At 36.3% G+C, this 18,895-nt stretch overlaps 1 protein-coding gene across 7 annotated transcripts in view; it reads right to left on the bottom strand.

Moving 5' to 3' along the window:
- The window catches only part of USP16 (ubiquitin specific peptidase 16), a 30,906-nt gene that overhangs the window by 4,642 nt on the left and 7,369 nt on the right, over positions 1–18,895 (bottom strand). For 5 of the 7 annotated variants that reach the window (XM_068546952.1, XM_068546948.1, XM_068546950.1 and 2 more), the window contains 14 exons: positions 17,622–17,800; positions 14,392–14,495; positions 13,209–13,312; positions 12,119–12,306; positions 11,459–11,554; positions 10,744–10,874; positions 10,343–10,430; positions 9,231–9,309; positions 7,769–7,860; positions 6,982–7,038; positions 5,886–6,062; positions 3,027–3,687; positions 1,512–1,606; positions 220–306 (listed from right to left, as the gene is read on the bottom strand). In XM_068546952.1, coding sequence (XP_068403053.1) covers positions 220–306; positions 1,512–1,606; positions 3,027–3,687; positions 5,886–6,062; positions 6,982–7,038; positions 7,769–7,860; positions 9,231–9,309; positions 10,343–10,430; positions 10,744–10,874; positions 11,459–11,554; positions 12,119–12,306; positions 13,209–13,312; positions 14,392–14,495; positions 17,622–17,795 — 2,133 coding nt within the window. In that variant the 5' untranslated portion in view covers positions 17,796–17,800. The remainder of the gene's footprint in view (positions 1–219; positions 307–1,511; positions 1,607–3,026; positions 3,688–5,885; positions 6,063–6,981; positions 7,039–7,768; positions 7,861–9,230; positions 9,310–10,342; positions 10,431–10,743; positions 10,875–11,458; positions 11,555–12,118; positions 12,307–13,208; positions 13,313–14,391; positions 14,496–17,621; positions 17,801–18,895) is intronic. The other 2 variants (XM_068546951.1, XM_068546949.1) reach the window with 1 other exon arrangement.

Genomic DNA, 18,895 nt, shown 5'->3' with positions numbered 1-18,895 from the left:
AATAACGGGGGTTCAAAAAAATGTTGAACTGCAATAACAACCTAATGTTCAACATGATTCATCACAGATCTTGACATTATAAAGGTACAAAGATCAAAGACCCGGTCTACTCAGTAGTTCCTATCAACTTCATAGATATGTGAGTTGCTGTTGGAGTACTTGGTAATAAGCTATGATTTCCCTTTAAAGGATTTTCCCAAAAAGGCAAGTTCCACCTACCTTACATTTAAGGGTACAAAAAGGAGCCAAATCTAAGATTTCTGGAAATTTTATGTGTCTGTTAACTTTGCGTAGGTTAAAACCAGCCTATAAAAGAAGGATAATAGATTAAGTTCTCTTCCTGGAAAAGCTGTACATGTTAAGTAAACTGTAGTCCCACCTCAATGCCCAGAAGAACACTAACATCTAGCCCTCGTTCAATCTGCTTAGAAGACTATCTCCCTGACTACTAATTGATTTCCAGTTAATTTGTTTTTGCTAAGAGCAACACACACACACACACACACACACACACACACACACACACACAGTCCAACACACTGAGATACCTGCTCCTATAAGAAAACTCTCAATGTTTCTGCTTTAGGCATCTGGAAAAGCCAGATTAGACAAGAGGTTTCGAGTGCTTAAATCTCAGCAATAGCAGGGACTTCCCTGGTGGTCCAGTGGTTAAGAATCTGCCTTCTAATGCAGGGTACGCAGGTTCCATTCCTGATCAGGGAACTAAGATCCCATAAGCCACGGGGCAACTAAGTCCACATGCCACAACTACTGAGCCTGTGTGCCACAACTACAGGGCCCATGTGCCATAACTAAGACCCGACGCAGCCAAAAATAAAAGAAATAAGTAAAAAATAAACATAAAAAAAAAAAACCTCAGCAACAGCAGAATACTGTTCTGTGAAGCACACACTTTCAGCCTCACTTTCTAACCAAGCTTGGTGAACTGTTCAGAGAGACCCACCCAATTAGTCAAACTCATACCAATCACAGAACAGAAAACACTATGAAGGTACTTTGGGACTCGAACTGAATTTACAACTTGTACTGCTCATAGGAAAAAGTCTTCCAGAAAAGATGGAGTCACCAAAATGATGAAAAGCCAAGGTACCAATCAATGCCTTTTTATCAAGGGTCAGTAAAAATAAGATACCACACAGATCACTAAATTTCCCAAGTGTGAGATATAACTAGTAAACTGGTCTTTTTTCTTTAAACCTGAAAATATGATTAGAGTAAAATGCTAATATATCTAAAAAGAGTAACATGAGTTCTAGTAAAACTGAGGCGTGATTGTGCCTAAATTTCTCTTCCACCTTGACATGCATCTTCATCAAACCCCTTTTGTGTGGTAACATAAACATATGTATTATTTTACTTTCCTACTTCTTTGAAGTTAGAATTAAGAAATAACAGAAAGCCAAAAAAAACACAGTAATATGTTGGGACAATAACAAATAAAGCAGGTGTCACATATTTAGAACAAATTTTAGGTAACAAACAAGGGGTACCTGCTGAAATCTCTTTAAGTGAAGAGTGAGAACAGGAGGAGCAAGGGAAATGAGCATCTGCTTCTTGGCATTGGTGTAAACATGCTGCTTTTCACCTACAGAAGGAAAGTAATTTTAGCAGTGTGAGGACCATTTTAGACCCCCATATAGCATTCACATCTGCTATAAAACCATTTCCAACATCTAAAGCAAGGATCAGTAAGCTTTCTGGAAAGAACCAAATAATAGATATTTTAGGCTTTTTGGACCAAGAGGCAAAATCAAGGATATTTTGTAGGTATTAATACACAAGAGGAAATTTCCACAAATTTTATAGAATTCAAACTATAATAAAATAACTGAGTACGATTGCAGTCTACTGAAAAGAAGAATGGAATCATTTTTGGAGAGGTAACAATTAGGGTTCAAAGTTCATGTTTTCTACTACAAAATCATTTTCAAATGTTCATCTGTAAAAAATATTTTTAGCTCGGAGATCACACAAAAACAAGAAGCAGGCCAAATTTAGCCTGCAAACCATAGTTCACTTACACCGGCTCTAAAGCAGACAGAAATGCTATAAAATCAACACAATTTACTTTTTGTATCAACAAGTAAATAAATAAAAAGCTAGACTTTTTAAATGTTTCAACAATTCTAGTAAGAATCCTTAGGAATCTATGATGCCTCCCTATCCCACTTACCCAAGATCAAATAAAACACAAGGTGGGGGCAGGGGTAGGAGGGGAATTATCAATATCTTTCTGTTCTGTATTTGAAGAAGGTGGTAAGAAAGCACTGTCCTCCCAGTACCTTGCACTAGGCACGTCACTTCAGCCCGCTGAAGAATTAAAGTGTGGTTTTCTGGATGCAGGGGAGATGAGGGTCATCACAAATGACAGGAAACTGAGGATACAAAGAAACAGCCCCTAACTGTTAAGCAGCCTGCTCTGATAACATCTCAGTGGGATGATTTCCCTACAGGGAGTGGTATCAGAGCACAAACTGCCCCACTTTAACTGCTGCTGGATGCCACAGAGTACTAGCCACATCAACAAAGTTCTGCTTATCCGTCCTTCTGTTAAAATATTTACACAGGGGGCTTCCCTGGTGGCGCAGTGGTTGAGAATCTGCCTGCCAATGCAGGGAACACGGGTTCGAGCCCTGGTCTGGGAAGATCCCACATGCCGCGGAGCAACTAAGCCCGTGAGCCACAACTACTGAGCCTGCGCGTCTGGAGCCTGTGCTCCGCAACGGGAGAGGCCGCGATAGTGAGAGGCCCGCGCACCGCGATGAAGAGTGGCCCCCACTTGCCACAACTAGAGAAAGCCCTCGCACAGAAACAAAGACCCAACACAGCCAATAAATAAATAAATAAATATTTTAAAAAAATATATATTTACACAGGATTTTGGGAAAAGGGAACTTATTGACACCATCCAAACCCTGATACAATTAAACAGTAGTACTCTACTGATACAGTGCAAAATGTACCCCTAAACATTAATTTTACTTTCTGTGAAAGAATCTGAATACCTTTTATATTTGCCTTTGGTCCACTATACTGTCTCCGTGTGCACACTTCACAAAGCAGTTTATTAGCATCTCGAAGTTTCTCATTTCGGGTGAACTGATATAAACAATGTTGGATTGAACATTCATCAGTACTGAAAGCTTCCCTGTTTGCAAGAGTACAGAAAGCAGTTTCTGGATCTTCGTTTACAACCTCATATACCTTCGTCCCGGGAGTATGAGCGTCATTCAGAATCTCTAAATTTATTTCGTCAGGTTGAAGAGCAGCATTCAAGTTAAGGTTCTTAAATCCACTGGAAATGTCCACTTCTCCACTGCTCCCTTCCTTCATGTAGGCACCATTTAAGTTCCTAGTACATTCAGCAGGAGAGGCCAAAACGTTCAGATCATTATCCATGTTGACATTTTTCATATCTACTTCCTCTGTGGATTTTTGATTGTCAGTTATACTTTCTATCATTTTTTCATGGCCATTCAAATCTTTCTGATTAACACAATAGTCTTTATGTATAACTTCCTCTTGTGAAATATGGTTGGATTTAATATCCACTTCTCGCTGAAGTGACATTTCAACTTCACATTCATTATCTTCAGGATGGTCAATGGCACAGACATCATTTAAATGAAGAACTTTTCCTTGAATTTTTTGTTGCCTTCGTTGGTTCTGTGTAAAAAGTACAAAACATTAAAAAGAAACAACAACGAGAGAGAGGAAGGGGAAAAGCGTACACGTATCACATCAGGTTTTCCTGTTTATCAATCAAAAATAAATAAGTTAATAAGGAAGCGTTCACTCCCAGAATTCCGACCCTAAAAGTTCCTTTACTATCAGGGATCAAATAAATTATAGAGAAAAGTTCTTTGGGGCTTCCCTGGTGGCGCAGCGGTTAAGAATCCACCTGCCAATGCAGGGGACACAGGTTCGAGCCTTGGTCCGGGAAGATCCCACATGCCGCGGAGCAACTAAGCCCATGCGCCACAACTACTGAGCCTGTGCTCTAGAGCCTGCGAGCCACAATTACTGAGCCCACATGCCACAACTACTGAAGCCTACACTCCTAGAGCCTGCACTCTGCAACAAGAGAAGTCACCACAATGAAAAGCCCGTGCACCGCAACAAAGAGTAGCCTAGCCCCCGCTCGCTGCAACTAGAGAAAGCCCACGTACAGCAAGGAAGACCCAACATAGCCAAAAATAACTAAATTAAATAAATAAATTTAAAAGAAAAGTTCTTTGATTGAAAGCAGGGATAAAACATCACCAATCATCAAAAAATTGTCACACAGGGCCAAATAAAAATGTGCAAGACATGGTATCTGATCCAGACAGAGCAGTAAGGCTGTTGAACCCAAGTAGCCATGTATTAAAGCAGGGGGCAAGTGTCTACACACACACCAGGAAGGGATATATCCATGTGAGTTATAATTACCAGATCAAGGTTTCACTTAAAAGATAAAAATAAACTGAAAACTCAAGGATGTATAAAAACAAACCAAAAATTCAAGGATGGGCAGAGGGATGGAGGAAAACATTCCAGGAAACAAATGGCCCAACACTAGAGAAGCAAGCAAGCCACATATATAGACGACAATAAAATACTCTATCCACTTAAATCACCTTCTTTGCCATTTGCTGCCCATGTCCAAGTGCGGGGCGGGGGGGTTTGCATTTTATGCAGATTTCTGTTACTGTAATTCCTAAAGACTCAAGGGGTTAGCATTTTGAGTTGTCACTAAAAGGATAGTCCCTGTGAGGCTAATTCGTAATACCAGAAAGCTGAAGGGCAGCACATAGGGCTCTGGACACAAAAATTTTCTGATATGCTTCAGTTAAAAATAGTACACATGAAAGAAAAATGGGGAAAGGATATAAGCAAATACTTCAAAGGAAAGGAAATACAAACATCCCTTAAACATAAAAACATACTTAACTTCACTTACATTAAAATAAATGGAAAATAAAACTGCACTGAGATACTATTTTCCATCTATCAGACTGGCAGAAATCTAAAAGTTTGGTAATACTCTGCTGTCAAGGATAAGGAGAAAAAGCACGTCTCATATGTTGCTGGTGGGAATATAAATTGGTACAACTTTTGTGGAGGGCAATTAATTTATCAAACCACAAATACAATCCCTCTTCTCAAAATGTGCCCTATCGATGACATATGTATAGGGTGATTCACAGCAGCACTGGCCATCATAGCAAAAGACTATAGGTGTTCGTACACCTAAATCAAAAGAGAAATGGTTAGATGAACTATAGTACATCTATTATACTATATTTAGTAGTATGTTTACTACTAAAATAGAATACCATACAGCTGTTAAAAAAGGAATCTTTGTGTCCTGAAATGTAAAGATCTCCAACAATCTAAGTAGAAACAGACAAAAAGCAAGGTCCAGAACACTGTGCATAATTTTTAAAAGGAGTGAAAAACAAGACTACATATTTGTATTGTACTTGATCATATTTTCCAAAAAAACCTAGAGGATACATAAGAAACTAATGAAAGTAGTATCTAGGTCATACAAGGAGAGAGACTTTTATTGTACACATTTATATATTTAAAATTTTTTGAATGTCAATGTATTAGCAACTCAAAAAATTACTGAAAATGAACTAAAGTTTTTTTAAAGTTGTCACAAGTAATGCAGAATTTTTTTTAAAAAGCACATTTTCTTCACATATACTCAGAGAAACTTCACTGCAGAGAATACTAAATGAGCTAATTCTGTAATTGCCCAATGAAAGTGCTGTATATAAAATAACAGACATGTCTACCAATGTCACTCAGACTTTAAACTCAATAGTTCAAAAAATTAAAATGAGAAAAGTATGGTTTTCCTCCTAATTACCCACCTTGGCTTGCTTTTTGGCTTGCTTCTTTGCTTTTTTCTGTAAGTGCTTACTTGTTCCTGAAGGAATATCATTTCTCTCCTTTATATAACTGTCATTATCTTTTTCTTCCTCACTTTCTTTATCTTCATCATCCATGGTCTTTTTCAGATTTTTATCATTTATACTTTTCTTACCACTCTTAAAATATGGAGAGAATATGGGCCAAAAATAAAACTTTACTATTGTTGGTGAAGAGATTTCATGTTACCTAAATAGTTTTCTACTCCTATTTTACACCAGATTTATTTTTCACAATGTTTGGAAACATGTCTAGGACAAAATTCATTCATCTCAAACACCAGAAAGCAATCTTCACATACTGAGAAAACAAGCAAACAAACAAATAAAACAGTAAAAAAGGGAACTTAACATATGAGTGTAATAGAAAGGAATTTAATGAGTTGTATTAGACACATGCTGTATCAAGCTGTAATTACGTCTATTTCTAAATGCACTTTCTGTTGGTAAGTGATTTACATGTCCCACTACAGGTATTCCTTTTTATTCTTTTTTTTCTTTGCATGCAAATGACAGTTTTAAAGAAAGAACAAACAGAGTAAGTTTAGTAAGACTTTAATCACTAAGTAACAGTGATTTAAAGGGACCCCCAATTCATATTAAGTTGAATAATGATTTATCCAATACTCATAATATGTCCTCTTTTTCCTATGACTACTTGATAGGAACTAAATTAATATGGCTTAAAACTGAGATACTCTCTTAACATTTATAAACTTAAGTCTGTAAGGGATTTGTGGTTAATCTTAAATAATGAAAATAAATAGTAATTTATATGAAGTAAATATTTCCCGATATGTAAACTAATCAAGTTAATTATCTATAAATAATTCTAGACACACTCTTTAAAAATATATATATATTTATCCCATTCTCTTTTCAAATCTTTAAAACTCTTCTGTCTCATACACACTAAGAAATATTTCTCCATGCTTGGCCTAGTAATGTACAGCTTGGAAAAGGTAGCAAGCCCTCACCCATAAATCTAGCACAGGAAAGAAAAAAATCTACTTAAATAAAATAAACGCAATAGTCTTACCTGATCATCTAAAACCGGTAGAGACAAATCAAGGAACGATTCATGAACCAAGGAGACCTTAACCAACCAAAAAAGAAAACGTAAAAAGGAGGAAAAGATTCACTTTAAACATTATATAGTAAAATCATGGGGGTGGGGGTGCTAAATTTTAAAATAAAGGCTTAGGGGCTTCCCTGGTGGCGCAGTGGTTGAGAGTCTGCCTGCCAATGCAGGGGACGCGGGTTCGAGCCCTGGTCCGGGAAATTCCCACATGTGGCTGGGCCCGTGAGCCACAATTACTGAGTCTGCACGTCTGGAGCCCGTGCTCCGCAACAGGAGAGGCCGCGATAGTGAGAGGCCCGCGCACCGTGATGAAGAGTGGCCCCCGCTCTCCACAACTGGAGAAAGCCCTCGCACAGAAACGAAGACCCAACACAGCCAAAAATAAATAAATAAATTAAAAAAAAAAAAAAAAAAAAAAAATCAGGGAAGCTACCAACAAATGAACTTTCTCTGTTGCTTTAAAAAATAAATAAATAAATAAATAAATAAAGGCTTAGGAAAATGAAATGAAAAATTACACAGTGTTGAGGACTCTGGGTTAGGGGAAATCAATTAAAATATTAAATAACTTCTTCCTGATATAAGGAGTGCTCATAGTTCCAGCAAAAAACTATGCATACTTGGACAGTTCAAAAAGAGTATCTTATGAAACTAACTAGACATTTCTGTTTTTGAAAGAAACAATTGATAAACTGTACACTATTAATATTAACGCATAAATCCAGTCTGCACTCCATCTACTTACAGTTCTGCACTCATCACACATGATTGTACTAGTTAGTTCACCACCAAATACTCGGTCCACAAAACTTGGTACTGATTTTTTCTTTTCATAATCTATAAGGGGAAAAAATCTATCAATTATCCTTACATAATTAATGAAATAAATCAAAACTACTTACTTACCTATCTAACCCTAAAATTTAATTTTAATTTCCTATCCTATTGACTTGCTTTTCTCTATTCATAATTACCACAATTTTATTTTTATGCTACAGTCAGCAGCGTATACTCCACTTCTAAGCATAACACATTTGAACATAACCACATCTTGTGAAAAAGAAAAAAAAAGTTCTTACCCAAGATCTAGTCAGTGGAAAATAAATTTTGCGACTTTCTGTATATCAGTATCTTGCCTAGTAAAACAAGCAGATCGAGCTATAGACAGAATGCTATTTTAGCTCGCTTCTAGCTCCAACATTCTAACACTGGCAGCAAGTTTGGGAGTCACTTGCTTTGTGAACTCCACTTAAAACAAAAACAAAAAGCCCTCAGGAGAGTATTTCAGACAAAATCCTCCTTTTATTTTTCTATGTTCCCAGAAATAACCTTGCTAAGTTTAGCATAAGGTGACATAATTTTACTACCTAGTAGTCCAACTTTCTAATTACATGAAATGTGTAGGCCTTATTCAAATGACAGGTGTCATTTATACAGAAACACATTTTATGACAGACAGTGCGAACAGGCTTGATTTTGTCTCTCTGTTGCTGGCCAGGCCAGCACCAAGGGCACCAAGGAGGTAAACAGTTGCTATGTGTTGATTCTGAACTGTGCTTTACAATACAGTAGTTGCTAGTCACTGGGGCCACTTAAATTTAAATTAGTTAAAATTAAATGAAAATAAAATTTAGCTCCTTAGTTGCACCAGTCACATTTCAAGGGTTCAGTAGCCACATGTGGCTACTGTATCGGACAGCAGACGGAAGTGCTCCGTCATCACAGAAAGTTCTACTGGACAGACCTTTTCTAAATCTTTAAATGTCACATAATAAGAATAAAGTTGTCTCCATGATTAATAAACCAGCTGACAACTCTCAAAGACAATCACTGCTAATTAAAGTCTAAGCTTTTGAGGGAATTCCCTGGTGGTCCAGTGGTTAGGACGAGGCGCTTTCACTGCCGGGGCCCGGGTTCAGTCCCTAGTCGGAGAACTAGCCAGTCCGACTAAGATCCCACAAGCCGTGTGGCGTGGCCAAATAAATAAATAAAGTCTAACTTTTTGAAAAATAAAATTTTACCTTTGGAGTATTGAATAATTGTTTTAAATCAACGAAGATAAAGAGAAATTATAATAACTGTGGATAATAATATAAATAATATAAATTATTAATAACTGTGGATTTGAAATACATGTGCTAGCAATCTTGTCCTAAAGTACAGAGGAATTCAACTATAGTGCTTTAGTTCAAAAATTCAGACATTACCTTTAACTTTATTTTTTAGTTCTTCATCCAGTTTTTCAGTAGAATTACCAAATGCTTTAAGAATTCCTTTACTCACTCTCTAAAAGTAATAAAATAGATATATATACCATTAAATTTTATAGTTATTTTCCTTAAAAAGTATGTAATCAAGTCAAGAAAGTGATCAAGAATTAATTAGCTCCCCAAACTTACTGAATAAAAATTAATATTTCTAAAATCACATTTTCAAAATTAATTCCAGGAGCTAAAAAGAATTATACTTAAAAAAACAATCACTAACCCCTGAGCAAAGGCACCATCTTATCATTTTCAAGATTTTAACCTACTCAAACCAAAGCTTTTCAGAACATGCCCACCTCCTTTGAAAAGACCACTGAAATACCATGTCCTAGAAGCAGAGTGGATAATGAGAGCTACAGGGAAAAACTCCAGTGCTCAAAGCCCAGCTTCATCACTACTGGATGACCTTGAACCAGGCACTGAACTTCTCTATACCCTAGTTTCATAATCTATGAAGTGAGAAAATGACGTACGGCATGGTTGTGAGGACTGAGTAAGGTAATGCTTACAAAATACTGAGAACAGTGCTTGACAAAAAATAAGAACAACATAAATATTAGTTGTTATCACTGTGTTATTACTAATTATATCCACATTCCCCCAAATTACTTTACATCCTGGTAATTAACAAAAAATTTAAAATACAACAAATGTTCCCTGACTCTTACAAAATAAAAATACTTCCTAGGTTCAAAAAGCAGTGTTAAATCACACTCAGAATTAAGAGTTAAGGGTGCGCTGCAACTGGGAGTCGTCTGGGGGAGACACATTTTCCAGTACCTTATAGCTCTCCTGGTATAGGCTAGTACAATAGAACCCTTAAAGAACAATAACGCTGTAAACATCAAGCAAAGTAGAGCATTATGAAAAGGAGACTCATTTCTAATTCCCTTCATTCATTCTAATAATTAAAGTATATTAGAAAAGCCTGGTGAAGAAAAAAAATTTTTTAATATAATGGGCTCGACTGCTCTAATAACTCTTAAGACATCAAATGACAAAGAAGTTAATGAAGATCAGATTATAAAATACACTCGTCAAAATATGCTAACTTGATGTTCTTCTGCTCTCATTCCATCCAATAAATAGCGAAGCAGCTCCTGGCTGTCTTGCTGCTGATAGCCTTTAAATCGCATTGCTCTACAGAAAAGAGAAAAAGAAAAAGAAAGAAAAAAGAAAACCAATGGTGAGTCTACTAAAATGAAACTATTTTTTATAAAATCTCAGGATCATATCCCAAATCTTGGCGTGTTCTAGTTTCTCAAAAATTTGTTTAGCCCAACAACATCCTTAGTAGATTTAATTTTCATACGAAGTACATATTTTTTAATCCAAATGAAATAAACCATGCTTTCATATATCTACCGAATTAACTCTAAAGCTAATAATTTTTTCATATTATTTCCCAGCATCCTACTGATGCACTGAAAGCACAATCAAAACAGATACTCACTTTTTACAGACCTGAGAAAAGAGTTCTCTAGGTGTCACGATTCCCTTTTTGGTCTCTTGCATCTCATTAAGAAACTGGCTCATGGCTAAAGTAAGAGGGCCTGGAGGCTCAAGGTTTATTTCTAAGGGTTCCTGAATATGGGAATAAAAATTACTTTCTTCAGTCAAATTTTGGAATCATTTATTTTATCAAAATGTAACTAGTCAACCTATATTCCTATGTTCCTGACAGAGTTGTCCCAATTAAATTCTCAAAATGTACATCAAAAGATGGAGAAGGCTTCTGGTCACAGACTTTGATAAAGAATTCAGTTCTACTGTTTTAGATTATCAGGAACTTACTACCTAGGAACTGAAAGAGCCAAAGCAAAATGTAAATAATAAAAATGGATAAGGTAAAATTCATTTGGCTCTATAGCATTTAAGTCACCTGAAAAGATGTTAAAAATAAGAATGCATGCCTAGGGCTTCACAAACATCAACAGCATTCCCAAGAAGAAAGCCAAACACTCAGCACAGCAGTACATGGCATACACAGAGCAAATAAATGCAAAGGCCCCTTATAAATTTCCATTAGCCTGAAAATCCTTAACTTGGTAGCTTAAAACGAAATAAACAAAAGAGGTGAAAATGAGCATCAATTCTTAAAAATAATTTAAAATGCTGCTATTCAGAGAGGAAAAGTACTGAATAAAAGAAAATTTTAAAGTACGTACTGTTAATGCCAAATCAGGTGGTTCAATTTTTACAATCGTTCCAGACATTTTTACTTCTTTTAGTAGTTCTCTAAGCACGGGTGTTTGTGACAAATTCTGGAATGTAGGATGGAAAAGAAAGGGAAAATTATTTAAAGGCAAACCAATTCATTCAAATGTTTTTTAAGTGCCTATTCTACCAAAACAGAAAATCACTATCAACACTGCAACTTTTATTGGGACTGTCAAACAAAAAGTAGTATCATGCTCTTCCCCCCACTCTAATTGGTTCATAAATACTTCAGTTCTGAGCTGATTCATCACCTCAGAAGGTCATTCTCCCAACCACCCAATATGAAGTAGCTACCCTACCACCACCACTACTTATGACTACGTGTAACTAGGTGTTTGTTTCTGTACTCGGTTCTCCTGTTTCCTCCACCCAAGTGAAAGTCCTTTGAGGGCAAGGGCCATGTTTGTTTTGAGCCCTATTGCACCCCAGTGCTTAGCACAGTGTTTTACTGTCATGCAAAGTAAACATTCCCTTGAGTTCTTTTTTGAAAACACAGAAATAAACTACTTACAAGGGAAAAGCTCAAGACTACAAGTAGCAAATATGCAAAAACACCCTACGAGGAAAACACTAGATTTCCTTAAAGGGGGAAAAATTAATATTGGCACCTGCATAACTGCATTGAAGAAACATGTATTTCCCAAATTACTGAGTCCTTTCACAGTTATTTGGGAAGTAGAATTCATGGAAGGATTTTCTTTAGCCACGTTTTCCTTTTTTTCTCTCTCTTGCTCATTTTTACTCTCCTTTTCTAGTTTTTTATTTTCAAGTTCAATATTACCACTATCTTTTGCTGCTTTAAAAAAAAAAAAAAAGAAGAAGAAGAAAAGACTTATTAGCAAAATGTATAACAGCCATACCAAATGCAAAGTTATACTGGGGACCAGAATTTGTGAATTTTACCTAATAACATGATTTGCCACCTGTTTGATTTTAAATGTTTTCTTACAAATATAAGTAAATTACCATCAAGAGAGAAAAACCAATAAACAAAAAATATTCAGAACCGATGTAAGCATTACTTTGACAAATGAAACCAAACAGTATATGCTTCAATATAAATCCCTTTTTAATGCACAAATGTTTTCTACAAATGAGCATATCTTACCCTGTGAAATCAGAGTATAAAGCAATCAAATAAAGAATGTGGACATGAAATAAATTTTTAAATGAAGTCTGAGGGTCAAAAACCAATCCTGAAGTTAGGAACAAACAATTCTGGCTTGGCAAAAGATACCACTGTGACTGTAAAAATCTAAACAAGCTTTTAAAGTAAATGATGAAAGCCAACCCAATTAATTTAATTATGTATGAAAAAAACCTGAGAAGTATCTGGCCTTTTGAAGGAGTTACAGGCACTTTACTTTCACATCATCCAAACAAATGTAACAAAATAAATTCATTATAAGGCAGGTCTCCCTTAAGCCCCTGTGCCAGGGTATGGGAATAGGGTGTTACTGCCCATTACTTAGTCCAGACTCTGCATCACATTTGACTATATTATTTCTCAGATTCCCTTCTAATTCTAACTCCTTATAATTATCTATATTCTCACTGTTTTACATTCTTAACCAAAAATAGTTTGAAATCAATCATAATGTTATTCAGCTATATGTAATGCTACGGTATGTTAAACTAAATATCAGCAGATTATATAAATCAACATTACAGTATATATTAAGAAACAAATGATTTTACCTGATTTTGGAGCTGTAATACCGGCTTGTTTTCTAACATAATCAACCACCTGACCCAATCGGTTTGAATTACAATACTGCACCTCATCATCACATAGGTAACACCTGTGTCCCAAAAGACCCCAGAGAAGAAAAGTAACAAACTGACAACCACAAAAGGGCACTAATTTTAATTCATGGAACCCAAAGTGTGTAACCCTCAAATTATTCTACTAAAGAAACTGAAAATGAAAATTCTATGTTTTGAAGGAGACTATACATATTAACTCTGGTTTACTGTTAAATAAGGTTAGCCTGAATTATAGCTACATATAAATACTGTGAAAATACTCCAAACATTTTACTGAAATGGCTATTTATAACATTAAAGTGAAAGTTTTTTCTAATATTTCAAATTACAGACCTACATCATCAAAATTAACAAATTTTACAACTGACAAATGTTCAGTGAACACTACTGTGTAAATGGTTTTTAAAGATGTAAAATTTTATTTTAATGAGGTTAAAAGAAATGCCAGCCTGACATTTTCATGCAAATTCATTGCCAAAATTTACTATATTCTCAGTTTATCTGGAATTTGTTCTTAGTGTCCCAATTTTTTTTTTGATGCTTTTTTCTAAGTATTTCTTTTTTTTTTTTACCTCTTTATTGGAGTATAATTGCTTTACAATGGTGTGTTAGTTTCTGCTTTATAACAAAGTGAATCAGTTATACATACATGTATGTTCCCATATCTCTTCCCTCTTGCATCTCCCTCCCTCCCGCCCTCCCTATCCCACACCTCTAGGTGGTCACAAAGCACAGAGCTGATCTCCCTGTGCTATGCGGTTGCTTCCCACTAGCTATCTGTTTTACGTTTGGTAGTGTATATATGTCCATGCCACTCTCTCTGAGTGTTCCAATTTTTCAACTAAAAACAATCTACCATTCACTTTGTAATATCACAAGAAAGAAAAACAAGTGTGAAAATTCCTATGTCTTCTCCATGCTATAATTTTTGTGTTTGTACAATACTAAGCAAAAGCTTCTCATAACATCACATTCTCTAGCCTTCTGAAAGTGATGGTATTTAAACAAATACTACAAAAATTTTAACTTTCTTGCTCTTTAAACATTTCAAACAGCTCCATTCTCCAACATTTCAAATGATTTCCAGCAAATGGGCACAGGAGTTGAAACTCACCATACACTCCAGTTGTCCAAACTAAGAACCAGACAATGAGGTTCAGATCTCGGCGTCATATAGTGCTTCAAGGCATGCTGCTCCTGAGAATTTCTGCCGCAGCCCTAGAGAATCACAATCATAAACCTCAAAGCCACAAAAATTCACCAGGAGAGAATTCATAATCTACAATGAATAAGGAAGTGGGTCAAGAAATTCTGCCATTCTTATAATTTTGAAAATAAAACTTTAGACTCTAGAGAGTCCAGATTTTGTTAAAACTTAAATATGAATAGGCAGCTGAGGACATTTCAGGAAGAAGGTGTGTATAAACCCAAGCATTAGGACTCTTGCACTCCAACTTGTCCTTTCCAGTCCCAACTAAACCATGCTAATGTAGTCATTCACTAGTTCTAGTTCAGACTCCTTAACATCTTCCTAAGTATTTTCCTAACTTCAACCTTTCTTCATATACATATTTTTTAGTTTAATATTCCTAAAACAAAGCTCTGTTCATATACTCAATTCAAAAGGGATGAACTGCTCTTAAACTCCTACTCACCAAACCTGATACCCTCTGATCCCAATTCACCTTTTCAGGATTATCTCCCATAATCTCCTATTTGAATATCATCTACCAGCTAAAACCACAGCCCTTCCACAATACAATTTTGTTCACATTATTCCATTTGCCTTGAAATTCTTTACCGTTACTGCCACTGATCAAATCCCACCCAGTCTTCAGGATCTTGCTCAAAGGCCACTTCCTCTCAGAAGCCTGTGCTTATCCTTCAAGATGAGAAAACACTATATTCTTCCTCTAAACAAACTCCTACAAAACATGGTATAAATTCCTGGTGGCATTCTTTATTTTCTACCTTATATTAAAGTTGTTAATGTTGATATCCTTCCTCCCCTGGAGTGTAAATCCTGAAGGCATGAAAAACAGAATTAACCTATTACCAAAAACCTAGCAAAGTGAAGGTCAATAAGCATTAATTGAACAAGTAAATGGGAGATTTCACCTACATCTGCATAGGCATATTCATAAAAGAACACGACCATATTGTGTGTCTCCAGGTGATTAAATCACAGCTAAGAAATACATCTTCACTGTGTATCTATCTGAACCAGGCTTCCAACTCTTTGGATAGCACTACAATAAGTGGTCCTGTTTCTATTGTAGCTAATAAAAATATACTTCAGAGGGGAAATATTTATCAATGGCTTCTAGTCCTTTAACTATGATATCAAACCTACTGATTTAATTTATCCCGCTCAACATTTAAATCTAAAATAAACTAATTAACATTTGATATTAATTTTGAAAATTATAACACCATTTGAGATTATTTGAAACTTAAACATGACATGAGTTATCGTAAGACAACAGTTGAGAATCCCTTGCTAACACTGCAAAAGATAACTCTACTAGGATAAAAGTTAACAGTTAATACTGACATTGTCTTACCCTTAGGAATTAAAAAGATAGCAAAATAGATAAAATTTATAGCAGGAAATGTATTGTGGAAAATTTGAAGTAGTAAAATATATTCATCCTCATCACATGTATCTAACAGGTTAAATGAAAACTTTTCAAATATAAATAAACAATAAATATGTTCTTTACTAGTATATAAATTTTTTTTAACTGTCTGACCACAATAAGGTATCACCTATCAGAATGTTTAAAATAAAAAACTGTGACAATACTAAATGCTGGCAAGGATGTGGAGAAAGTGGATCACACATGCTACTGGTAGGGATATAAAATGGTACAACCGTTCTGGAAAAGTTTGGGAGTTTCTTAAAAACTAAACATTTAAGGGGATTTCCCTGGTGGTCCAGTGGTTGGGACTCTGCACTTCCACTGCGGGGGGCACAGGTTCAGTCCCTGGTCCGGGAACTAGGATCACATGCCATGTGAGGCAGCCAAAAAAAACCAAAAAACTAAACATTTAATTATCATATTACCCAGCAATTGCACTCTTGGACATTGTCCCCAGAGAAATGCAATCTTAAGTTCACGCAAAAACGGGTACACAAATGTTCACAGCAGCTTTATTCATAATCACCAAAAAAGTGAGATAAGCCCCGATATCCTTCAACAGGTGAACAGTTAAAGTGTGGTACGCCCATACCATGTAATACCACTCAGCAATAAAAAAGAACTATTGATACACACGACTTGGGTAAACACTCAGGTGATTAGGCTAAGTGAAAAAAGCCAATCCCAAAATGTTGTATATTACATGATTCCATTTATATAACATTTTTAAAATGACAAAATTTTAGAAAGAGAGAACAGACTAGTGGCTGCGAGGGGCTGGGGGGAGGGATGGCAGTAGAGAAGTATGACTTTAAAAAGGCAACACAAGAGGTCCATGTAATGTTGGAACTATTCAATACTTTGACTGTGGTGGTGGATACACAAAACTACATAGGTGACAAACTGTACAGAACTTAATACACACATACTCACATGCACAACACACGTATACCCACACACAAACGAAGTAAAACTGGGGAGACCTGATTAAGACTGATGGATTGTATCAATGTTAGTATCTTGGTTGTGACATTACACTATAGTTTTATAAAATGTTACCACTGCCCTGTAGTCCAGTTTCCTAACATATAAACTTACCACCACTAAGGTTGACTAAGAGGTTCTCCTGCCCTCTAGTACCAAGGTAATACCTGTGAGCTGTTCTGCAACCCACATACCACCCAACCCCAAGGTATTCATTCCCCCAGCAGCCAGAAATGTGGCCTGGTGACAGCTCACAGCTCAGTCTGTCCATCCCCAAGAATTATCCTCAGTGGAAGGAAGTTGCCTTGCCCAAGGTTAGTCCCCTTCCCCAGAGTCAGCCCATATCCAATGGCTGGTCTTTGCACAAGTACAAAGGCCTGGCCTCTTGCCTCAACTCAGGACCTCTCTGAAGGCCAGAGTTCACTGTGGGATCAGCTGAGGCCCCGTAGCACTGCCTCTTTGCTCTCCCTCTGCCTAAACTTGCTTCCCTCACTGTTTTCCTTGGGTGGTACCTGAGAACACCCCCCAATAAACCACTTACACACAAATCTCACTCTCAGAATCTGTTCCCCAGGGAACATGACCTATGCCAGCTAACATTCTGGTCACCCATACTGTACTTTTAGGCAATATCTTCTAAAATAAGTTCATACTTATATAAATTTATAAGTTCATACTTAAATAATAAAATCCCATATCAATCAAAATCTAAGCATACCTGATGGCCACATTTAAGACACAGCCAAACTGAAGGATCTTCTTCTGTTTCTTCTTCAGATTTATCTTTTACTTTATTGTCTGTCTTACAATCTTGGCAAATGTTCCATTCCACATTCACTAAAGCCTTTTTCAAATTACCTTGTTCCAATCCTTTTCTAATGTGTCTGCACATAGGTTCTATTAAAACAAATAATAAAGGAGTACGTGAGGTAAAATACGACTTTCTTCAGTTAATCTCAAAACTTACACTTGATTTGAACTTCAAAAATGAATTTATAAACAAATTTTTAGATAACCTGAAAAGTTAAATTTTTGTTTGATATTTGATTGTAAGATGATTATGTAAGAAAGAGATTTTATACAAATTTTGAAGTCCTAGGTATAACTACCACCACCCCAAATCACTTCAATTTATTTATCACATCTATTATTCTCTTTATTTTAAAAGGTTTGTAGAGAAGGTCCCTCATTCAGTCAACAATACAACTACTGCACACCCAGCACTGTGACAGATGCCAGGGAACCTAAAAAGTGACCAACTCACAGCTCTTTCTTTAAGCAGCACACATCCTAGCAGGAGAAGCAAATAAATAAATAAATGTACAAGAATCTCTGAAACATGTTATAGCAGCACAAGAAGGTTGAAGTCAACGAAAGTTTCACAGGGGAGGTAATGTCTGTACAATCTTGGAAGATATTTACAGTAACAAAAACTCATATTAATTAAGCACTTAACTATGAGTGTGACACTGTGCTACATTATCTCATTTAATCCACACAACCACCCCAGAAGGTAGACTCTACTATGCCCAATGACACATGAGAAACCTCAAAGTTAGTGCCCAAGGTCACATAACTACTGAGCAGCTATGCCAGAATTTGGATTCAAGTCTTTCTTATTTCACGCTCATAGTTTAAACTATGACCTCATGGAGTAAAGAACAATCTGAAAAGGCCACATCTCATGAACAAAGGGATGGTGGTGTAAAATGTAAAAGTGCATGCTGTCTCCTGAGAATGGCAGTCACACACGTTTAAAAACGAGCAGCTGGACCTGAAACTGAAAACCCCCGCTGGGGCTAGATCACTAACAGGCTTCGCAAGCCACTCTAAAGGGCTTCAGTTCTTTCAGGGCCCCTGGAGGTTTAGAAACTCATCAAGTGACACAATTAGCTTTATGTCCACTGAGTGTGCACCAAGAGAATATAAATGCAAGTGAGATCATGTGAAAAACTACTAAATCCCAGTAAGTCGTCAAAAAAACACAGACTG

Source organism: Eschrichtius robustus, chromosome 6 (assembly GCF_028021215.1).
Source record: "Eschrichtius robustus isolate mEscRob2 chromosome 6, mEscRob2.pri, whole genome shotgun sequence".
Taxonomy (NCBI): domain Eukaryota; kingdom Metazoa; phylum Chordata; class Mammalia; order Artiodactyla; family Eschrichtiidae; genus Eschrichtius; species Eschrichtius robustus.
This window is presented reverse-complemented; position numbering and strand designations above follow the sequence as displayed.